This window comes from Anomaloglossus baeobatrachus, chromosome 3 (assembly GCF_048569485.1).
Source record: "Anomaloglossus baeobatrachus isolate aAnoBae1 chromosome 3, aAnoBae1.hap1, whole genome shotgun sequence".
NCBI classification, from domain to species: Eukaryota; Metazoa; Chordata; class Amphibia; order Anura; family Aromobatidae; genus Anomaloglossus; species Anomaloglossus baeobatrachus.
Genome location: NC_134355.1, coordinates 559,163,924 through 559,174,773, shown reverse-complemented (window position 1 = coordinate 559,174,773; position 10,850 = coordinate 559,163,924). Strand labels below are relative to the sequence as shown.

Here is a 10,850-nt window from a genome sequence, read left to right as displayed (position 1 = left end):
AATATTACATATTTATAGAATGACAGGCATACAACAAATAGACAAACAAGTAAGTGATATTACAGGGTTTAATAGTACTGCAAAAGTGAGGTTAGATGAAGGTGATATAATGTAAACGAGATGGACTACATTTACAGAATTGTGATTACTCTGGGCAGCCGCCTGAGAATTATGTTCTCGAATGGAAGACAAAGAAAGATCCCCCACCCCATTAGACAATGTGAAGTCCTAACATGAATGTAAGCACAGAGTGCAATGTAGCCACTCGCATGTAGTAATTATCTAAATCTGACAGGTCAGGGATCAGAGGGGTAATTGCTTTTTGTACATTATACTTTAGGAATGTAGACAAAAATGTGGTAGTGGCATGTCAATCACATCTGAACTTGCCTGGGAAATCTTTAAAAAGTCTTAAAGTCTTTTTAAAACAAGATATATTGAGTGTATATACAACCATATAGAAAGACTCAGTATAAAGGTTCAGTCACATCTGTGTGTAAAAGTAGCTCCGTTGTTGCTCCTGAAGTGTCTTGGAGTGAGACGGGAGTGACGTGCAAGTGTCATTCCGCATATCATGCAAGTGCATTTTTCCTCTCACCTAGTCTCCGTGTGATGATGTGTCGTGCGGGTGACATCCGTGTGCCATGTGGTTTTAACATGCAGTCAAAAGCTAGATAGATGAATGGATGGATGGGTAGTCTGCATACGATATCGTAGGCGATCGTAACCACCCCCATCGTATGTGCGGCACGTTCAATTTTATTGAATGTGCCGCACAAACGATTAACCCCCGTCACACGTACTTACCCGTCCATACGACCTCGCTGTAGGCGGATAACGTCCACTTCCTGGAGTGGGAGGGACGTTCAGCGTCACATCGACGTCACGCGGCAGCCGGCCAATAGAAGCGGAGGGGCGGAGATGAGCGGGACGTAAACATCCCGCCCACCTTCCTTCCGCATTGATGGCCGGGAGCCGCAGGACGCAGGTAAGATCTGTTCATCATTCCCGGGGTGTCACACACTGCGATGTGTGCTATCCCGGGTACGATGAACAACCTGACGTTCAATTCATGAGGAATGAACGACGTGCATGCGATGAACGTTTTACCGTTCATTCGCAATCGCACGTAGCTGTTACACACTACAATTTACCTTACGATGCCAGATGTGCGTCACTTACGACGTGACCCCGCCGACACATCGTAAGATATATTGTAGTGTGTAAAGTGGGCTTAAGTGCCTTTCATGTGGCACTAAAGGGTGTTTAGCCTTGTTTTTAGCCCCAAATTCAATAGTTTCCAAAAAAAAAACCCGATGTGGGATCCCCCTTATTTTGGCTAGCCAGCTAAGGTGAAGTAGACAGCTGCAGGCCTGCAGACCGGTAATCCAAACAGTTCTCAATCCAAGTATCGCAAGAGCCACCGACGTTACCGCCGCAGACTCTCGCGATACTTGGCCAAATATCTGCAAAGCTAAAAGTACACAATTCCTGACCAATTCAACTTCCCCCACTGTTTATACAATTACAATTGTCTATTTTTTTTAATGCATTATTCATATAACCTTAGTTCACAGCTATGCTTTATACATGAATCCAGCGGTTTATGTTCAGAATAGTCACTATTTTTTCAGACATAAAAAAAACTTTTTTTTTTTTTTTTTAATAAAAGCAATCCTTTTATTTCTCCCCACTTAAAGTACAGTTTAGTTCAATAAGTGATACTGAAATTAACAATATGTTGTTTGGATAAGCTCAGACAATTTACAAGTAGTCCGAGTTACAAAGATACATTGGTAAGCTTTTGATACAGTTGCAATATTATTGGTTAAAACTGTGATTTCTGTTGACTTTGTATTCTTACTTTTTGCTTCAATAAACAAAACATTAAAACAAACAAACAAACAATATGTGATAAAAGTAAACAATGCCCTGCCTAATAAACATAAAAAAACCCATTTTCCCCTAAATAAGTTGATCAATTTGCCCTCTTTTTTTTCAAATGTTTATTGGTTTCACATATGTCATGTGTTGGTGGCCTATACCTTGTATTGTTTATGCCTAGAAAGTAGAAGCAAAGCCAAATTTTTGGGATCTTGAAAAATGCTGCAAAAAAATGCAGCAAAACCTGCTTTTTGGCTTCAGCTTTTTTTTTTTTTACTGCCAAGAGGTCAGGTGTTGGCTACAGAAAAAAGCAACATGCGAATATAGCCTTATTATTAGGGTTCAGTCATATCTGCATATAAAATGTGCGAGTGCATGGCGAGAAAAAAAAAGAAATCGCATTGCACTCGCATCAATGTTAACCAATAGAGCAGAGTACATCTGCTACCGTAGTTTTATCTTTGAAAACGTATGCGTGCAGGGTAAATCGCAGCATGCTGCGAGTGGCTCCGTAGTTCGGCAATACAAGTCAATGGGTGCGTGAAAAACGTGCAGCACATGGACAGCACACACAGACATGCGATTTTAACATGGATTTTGCATATAGTCAAAAAAAGCTAGAAAGATAGATAACTGGGGGTGCATCTTATAAGCTGAATGTAACTTACCGGGGGCGGTGGAGTGGGTCATAGGAAGCCGGCAGCACCACAAGTGAGAAAGCTGCGGGTCCTGGGCTGGGAAGAGGGAGGTGTCTTGGCGGCGCGAAGCAGGTTCCATTACTCTCCAAGCGACAAACGCGATGGACTTCATATAAGTGGCGCCAGAGCAGGTGCATGCGCAGATTGAGATCTCTAAGTCCATTGCTGGGAAATTAATGGCAGCTGCATCATGTCACCCTGACACCGCTTCTTTCCAGCCCAGGCCCCACAGCATCACCTCACTTGTGCCATTGCAGGCTTCCTATGAGCAGAGATCTCAATCTACCAATCTGTGCATGCGCTGCCTACGGCGTCATATTTCCTGAAGTCCATCGCTGGGAGATTAACAGCGCCTGCCTCACGTCACTGAGACACCACCTCTTTCCAGCCGAGGACCCGCAGCACCGCCTCATTTGTACCGCCGCTGGCTTCCTATGACCCCACTCCATTGCCTCCTGTAAGCTACATTGGGCTTATAAGACGGACCATAAGACTACAAGATGAACTCCAATTTTACAGTAAGATTTTTTTTCTTCCTATTTCCTCATCTACATTTTAGGTGCGCGTTATAGTGCGGTCCGTCTTATAATTCAATAAAATACGGTATTTTACTGGTCTTTTGTGGAAAAAAAAATAAATAAAAATACAAAAATTAAGAAAAACAAACGAAAATGGAAAAAACTGAAACACATTTTCCCTTATCTTCAATCTGATATTAGCAGAAAAAAAATATGGTTGACACCTCATATATCACAAAAATAAGATGTCAAAATTACTGTACTTAAATATCCAAACAAGAAAAAAAAAATAAAAACTGTGCAGTTCTTTTAAGGCAACACTGAAAGCGATTTTTTTTTCCAGCGCTGGAATGGAGCGTTTACTCTATGGTCCCTACCCTACTCTTATACTCACTTCTGGCGTCTTCACCTTTTACCTATACAGCTCTGATCCTGCGGTGCCATCTTGTGACTGCAGCTACAGACTGGCCGGAAGTCAGAAGTTCTGTCACAGCTCCCTATGAATCTTTATGACACCAGAACAAGGCTTACATGGAAGAGTGACCTCTGGCGCGCTCCATGACACACTAGAGCAGCCAACAGGTCACAAACTGCTGGAGACCAACGGGAGCTGCGCTGATAACGACTGAAAACACCGGAGGGCAAGTATAAGGGTTCACTCACACATATAGCTAGTACAAGTACTATCCGATGTTTTATCAGATAGCAGAACATTGGAGTGAGCGCTATGTCCAGTGATGACCGGCGCATTTTTCTTTTTTTTTTTTCGGTATAAGAAAAAAAATGAATACCAATAAATCGCTAATATTACTTGAGTGCTGCAGTCTGATATGTCGACACAGATAATGGAGAAGATGGAGAAATTAAAGGGGTTATCCACTATTATGACAACCCCTTCTCATTCCACAGGTTTCCCCCAGGTGGAATAAAAAGACCTATACTCACCTCTCTGCGGGCAGCGCGAATCCAGCAATGCCCGGGGTCACATGACATTGTGATGTCACGTGAGGCTTGCATCCAATTAGTGCTGGCTTGTGTTTCTCCACCTTCGGACACAGGAGCAATCAACAGGAAGTGAACAGCAGCTGCATTGCTCCCTTCCTGTTGATTAAATTAGAATACTTTCACACTTGCGTCGTTTGGCATCCGTCACAATGCGTTGTATGACATGTGACGGATGTGTTGTAAATAGTGTGATAATAAAGGCAACGGATTCTTGTGAAATAACACGTTGCGTTAGTTTTCTTTAGCCGAGAGAGCCCCCATCATCACTGCACACACTGCCACTACCGCCCCCCTTATCACCGCGCACACCGGCACTACCGCCCTCCTCATCACCGCACACACCGGCACTACCGTACCCATCATCACCGCACACACGCCTGCACTACTGCGCCCATCATCACCGCACACACCCCGGCACTACCGCACCCATAATCACTGCACACACCCCAGCACTACCGCCCCCATCATCACCACACACACCCCGGCACTACCACCCCCATCATCACCGCAGACACCCCAGCACTACCGCCCCCATCATCACCGCACACACCCCAGCACTACCGCCCCCATCATCACTGCACACACTCCGGCACTACCGCCCCCATCATCACCGCACACACCCCAGCACTACCGCCCCATCATCACCGCACACACCCCAGCACTAACGCCCCCATCATCACCACACACATCCCGGGACTAGTTTGTCCAAAGGCAGGGAAACCAAAGTTGGTGCTGATTGGACATGGAGCTCACATGCTCTGATACTCACATGCAAGAGAATCAGATCACAGTAAAATGACACTTGGCTCACGCGTGCAGCAGTGTTTCATTGGAGTGTCATTAGCATAATAGGCCTGATTCTCTGGCATGAGAGAATATACACCAGTGTGATCGAGCCCTAAGACCAGGGGGCACCACTCCAGTTGTAAAGTAAAAAAATTAACACTGGAGTTGTGCTTTAAGCCACATGTCCACATAAACAGGAAAATGTGCACAGCCTGTGCTTGAACTGGCTGACTATTGTTGGCCATCTTCCTTGAGCCGCAACACTACACACCAGTTCATAGATAATGGTCATAGAGAACTGTATAGCAGAGGGCTGTGCAGAGGTCATAGTGCTGGAAAGGCATGAGGCAGTGTCCATAACCCATTGTGAGGAACAGACCATGTGCTGCCCATATAGAAGGTGTTACCCATCATTGCAATATCGCTTGTGATGAGAATAAAATGACTAAGATCTGTTCAGCAAAAGTGATGGGCTTATGTAAACCTCAACAAAAAGTAGGTACTTGAAGGAGCGTAGATGTTACGATTGTGGCAATTTTCATGTTAGTAAGTGTGCACAAAATTTCTAAAAAAAAAAGTTAGCGTTGTTGCCCATAGCAACCAATCAGAACTTGGCTTTCATCTCCTAAACTACAGTGGATATATGGAAGTTACACTGCGATTGGTTGCTGAGGTCAACAAGGCAAATTTAGTTTATCATTGATATAGATTTAATTGTAACGTGGTGATAAAAGCAGGATTTTTCTGGAAAAATGGTGTCATAGGAAAAATAATTCCACACATGATGAGGAAATACCCCCAAGGCATTTATTACAGCGTAACATTTATTCAAGTAATGTAATCAGTACAGGCACTACTTCAGCATCATGTCAGCACAGTGTTAGGAGGTCACTTTCTTGTATGTAACTCGTAAGTGTGGAGCCATAACCTGCGTGCTGGTTGCCATGGAGACCGTCTGCTCCAGCCTCCCTTCAGCGGTCAGGCGGAAGGTACGGGAGATCTGCAAGGAAAAGGAGTCACAGCGTCACGGGAAGAAAAGGCATCCATGAAAATTATACCATGTCTATCTACGGTTTGGTAAATATAATCCAAGCAGCAAAATCACGCCATGTACGTATGAGGAGAAGACCTGAGAAAAGAATTGGTAAATACTGTGTAAAGTTTATACATCATGTCAATGCACCCCTCTGTCAGGATTCTGCATATAATGCTGCATCCATAACAGTCCAATCTTTTGCTATGTCTAACATATACCTGAATAATCTAGTTACTCTTGTTCTCCCTATTCCAGCTCATCTCCTATGTACTCCTGCTTCCCGAAATTTAGTGGAAAGTTTGGAGATGGTGCCAAAGATCCACTATGTATGATGTGCAAATCTTCAGCACGTCCAGGAGCTCTCTACTTATGTTGTACATAGATTTTACCACTCTTAAGGGTGCTTTACACGCTGCGACATCGCTAGCGATGTCGCGAGCGTTAGCACCCGCCCCCCGTCGTTGGTGCGATATGTTGTGATCTCTACCGTAGCGAACAATATCGCTAACGGCAGCGTCACACGCACAAACCTGTTCCGCGACGTCGCTGTGACCGCCGAACAATCCCTCCTTCAAGGGGGAGGTTCGTGCGGCGTCACAGTGACGTCACAAAACGGCTGCCCAATAGCAGAGGAGGGGCGGAAATGAGCGGCTGGAACATGCCACCCCCCTCCTTCCTTCCTCATTGCCGGTGGACGGAGGTAAGGAGATGATCGTCGCTCCTGCGGTGTCACACATAGCGATGTGTGCTGCCGCAGGAACGATGAACAACCTCGCTACGTACGAGACAACGATCTTTGGTAAATGAACGACCTCTCATATACCAACGATTTTTGTCTCTTTTGCGATTGTTTAAGGTCGTTCCTGCCTGTCACACGCTGCGATGTCGCTAACGGCGCCGTATGTGCGTCACAAACACCGTGACCCCGACGATATATCGTTAGCGAAGTCGGATCGTGTAAAGGGCCTTTTAGGCTATGTGTACACTAGAAAGTGACTTTTTCTTAAGGAAAATCCGGACCCTCTTAAACAGTCCCCGCGGTAACAAAAACGCACGAAAACTGCAGCGAAATCCGCATGCGGTTTTACAGCGGTTTCCTGCGGATTTACCGCGGATTTTCCGCAGGTTGGTCACTGCAGATTTTTACCATTATCTATGACAAAAACCGCAGGTACCTAAAAAGAAGTGACATGCTCATTAATTCCGCATCGGAAAATCCGCGGGTAAATCCGCAGGTATCAAAAAACGCAGTGTGCGCACAGCATTTTTTAAAACCCATAGGATTTGCTAGGGAATGATAGACACATTTTCTGCAGAAAATCCATGGCAAAATCTATGGTAAATCCGCAGCGTGCGCACATAGCCTAAAAAAGTCTATTATGCGAGGGATTTAAAAAATTATTAACATTTAACATGCTGTATTTTGCAATTTTCAGTGCGCATTTGTATAGTATGTCATCGGAAAGCTCATAGTGAACGGACATACAAAGAAGCAAGAGAGGATGCTAGTAGAAATTTTAGAGTACCCAGCCCACCACTCCCCAAAGTGCCAACTACCAAAATGTGGAAGGTTTCACCAACACCAACTACTTCACTTTGTGACCTCAATATTTGGCTCCAGTAAAGTCCTATTTCATCAATACACCAAGATCAATTTTGTTCTTCAGTCATTTTTACAGATGTCCCAAAAAGTCTGAAGGGTGTTAAATAATAATAATAATAATAATCATAATAACAAATATTCTATAGCACCAACATATTTCACAGCAATTTACAATTAAGCAGGGACATGTGCAGACAATAAAGACATTACAAAGTAACACAGAGTTCACCAGTTACAGGAGGGCCCTGCTCACAATCTATAAAATGGGGGGGACACAATAAGCAGAACGTGCTTGTTGTGTATCGTCCAGCCATTATTATAATAAATAGGAGTTTTCAAATAATGCTGTGTGATCTGTTCATCAGCCAGTATATGTCTAAAACAGATGAATAGGAGGGACTAGATTCTACGGAAATATTAGAGAGGGGGAATATGACACTAGTCACTTAGTGACGAGCAAGCCGAGAGGCAGGGTAGTCAGATGAGGTTACATACCAGGAGAGCTTATGGATACAAGCAGTACACAGAGGGGTAGTCAAGTCACGGTCTGGGGTCAAAATACCAGGAGGAGAACAGAGCAAAAGGTCAAGGCAAACAGGTGGTTAGAGGAGGTCCAAGGTCAGGCAGCAATAATCAGAACTAATAGAGTACAGGAATGCAGGTCAACAGCACCAATATAACATAATGCTACGACTGGCAGAGTCTAGGGAGAAACTGCTCAGCTAAGTAGCTGTGCAATTACTGGGAACAAAATACCCTAAATAACCCAGCACCACCCAAAGTCAGATTGGACGACTAAGCTGTCATTCAACTCACCGACAGCTCACCACACTAGGGTATCCGAATGGATGACTGAGATGTCACTTACCAAACTGACATCTCAGGACGCCTTGATTCCATAGTTACAGCAGACAGTCACTCATTGCTTTCTGGCCGCACTGAGCAGAGCCGTCGTGACAGTTTCTCTACTTCTTGGGGCTACCAAACCCCACGTTTTCCAGGAAACCTACAATAAAGGCCCTGGCAAACAATCGGCCCTTATAGAACAAGCCGGAACCCAGGATCTCTCCTTCGGTCCGTATCCCTTGTAATGAACCAGATATTGAAGGGAATTCCAGACCTTCCAAGAATTCACGATTAGAGATAAGCAAACCCGAGGTTTGGTGTGCCAAACACATACCCCCCCCCCAAAAAGAAAAAAAAAACAGAGTTCGGATTCGGAGATCGGGTGCTGTACGCATGCAAACCACTCGAGCGAGCATTGCTTGGTGCTCATACGCTTGGTGCAAGCTGCTTGCACTTTTTGAACAGCTCACACCGAGGGTAACAACAGCATAATCAGATGTAGTGTGCACCAAACAAAAAAGATGGAAAAACACTGCCTGTTATGATCCGGTAACCATGGAAGATTACAAAAAACTCCCATTAGTAGAAAAAGACCAAGAAAAACAAGAGTAGTTGGAACCTGAGCTGACCGCAATCTCCTACAGCCGGAGAAACTAGCTACATCTCACAGATAGAAATGAGGAAATCTACCTTGCCTCAGAGAAGTCCCCAAAGGGATAGCCAGCCCCCGACATATAGACATTACGGTGATGTAGGAAAACACAATACATAGGAAAAATAGAGGCAAAGGCGAGGCCCGACTACCTAGATACAAAGGAGAGAAAAGGAACGCAATTGCGGTCAGTACAAAAAACAAATCTCCTGATAGTAAAAATGGCCCTGGAGGTCAAACAATCTCACCCCCACTATATCAGGTACTCTTGTAAATAATGGGAGAGACAAAATACCAAAAAGAACACAAAAAATATGAAAGTGCAAATAATCAAGTTTGACAGGGGAAATCTCCCTTATGCTCACCAAACTACAAAAATGCAAATCAAAAAAGGTCCGTGGAGCCTCTGTTAGGAGTCTCGACACAGAAAATAGCCAGATATCCCTCCGGGAAGGACCTAGCCCAGGAGTAGCTCTTTTTAGGAGACCACTATAGCCATCATATTAAGTGACCCTTTTAGTCAATATCCAACTCTTGACGAGTTTAAAGACATGACAAGGGAATTACCAAGGCCAGGTATCTAACCACAGATAGCTGTTTCGGGGTATTGCCCCTCATCAGTGTGGAGTAGGATTCTGGCTAGGTGGGAACAATGCCTAGTAGACCAACAAGACAAAACAATCACTGATCTCGGGGAGACCAGCCAGAGAAAAAACTGCCGGCAGCCAGCAAAGGCGCTCAACACAGTGAAATCCTAGGAGCATTGCCCCCTGGGAAGTATGCAAATCAAAAAGGTCCGGGGAGCCTCTGTTAGGAATCTCGACAGAGAAAATAGCCAGGTATCCCTCCGGGAAAGACCTAGCCAAGGAGTGGCTCTTTTTAGGAGACCACCATAACTACCATATTAAATGACCCTTTTAGTCAATATCCAACTCTTGACAAGTTTAAAGACATGACAAGGAAAATACCAAGGCCAGGTATCCATCCACAGACAGCTGTTTCGGGGTATTGCCCCTCATCAGTGTGGAGTAGGATTCTGGCTAGGTGGGAGCAATTCCTAGTAGACCAGCAAGACAAAACAATCAATGATCTCGGGGAGTCTGTGGATGGATACCTGGCCTTGGTATGTCCCTTGTCATATCTTAAACTCGTCAAGAGTTGGATATTGACTAAAAGGGCCACTTAACACTAGAAGTCCCAGAGAGGGGTTATTTAACATTTCTACCATTGGAACCCTATGGAGCTCGAAATTCCTGGGACTTCTAGTGTTAATATGGTGGTTATGGTGGTCTCCTAAAAAGAGCCACTGCTTGGCTAGGTCCTTCCTGGAGGGATATCTGGCTATTTTCCATGTCGAGACTCCTAACAAGAGGCTCGGGGACTTTTTTGATTTGTATACTTCCCAGGGGGCAATGCACCTAGGATTTCACTGTGTTGAGCGCCTTTGCTAGCTGCCAGCAGGGTTTTCTCTGGCTGGTCTCCCCAAGATCAGTGATTGTTTTGTCTTGTAAGTTTTTTAAATAGACCTAGACTCTGGAGTTGTGGTACATTGTTCTACTGTTCAGAGACACCTGTACAAATATGGCCATCAAGGAAGGGTCATCAGAAGAAAACCTCTTCTGCGTCTTCAGCATAAAATTCAGTGTCAGAAGTATGCAAAAGAACATCTAAACAAGCCCGATGCCTTTTGGAAACAAGTCCTGTAGACCAATGAGGTTAGAATAGAACTCTTTGGCCACAATGATCAAAGGGATGTGTGGAGAGAAAAGGACACAGAATTACAGGAAAATAATATATCGCCAACCATTAAGCGTGGGGATGG

The 10,850-nt window shown here is 44.5% G+C and overlaps 1 protein-coding gene across 3 annotated transcripts in view; it reads right to left on the bottom strand.

The window, feature by feature from the left end:
• Positions 1-5,697: 5,697 nt before the first annotated feature.
• THAP4 (THAP domain containing 4) overlaps positions 5,698-10,850 on the bottom strand; it is a 38,872-nt gene continuing 33,719 nt past the window's right edge. For all 3 annotated transcript variants that reach the window (XM_075340849.1, XM_075340848.1, XM_075340850.1), the window contains one exon: positions 5,698-5,891. In XM_075340849.1, coding sequence (XP_075196964.1) covers positions 5,772-5,891 — 120 coding nt within the window. In that variant the 3' untranslated portion in view covers positions 5,698-5,771. The remainder of the gene's footprint in view (positions 5,892-10,850) is intronic.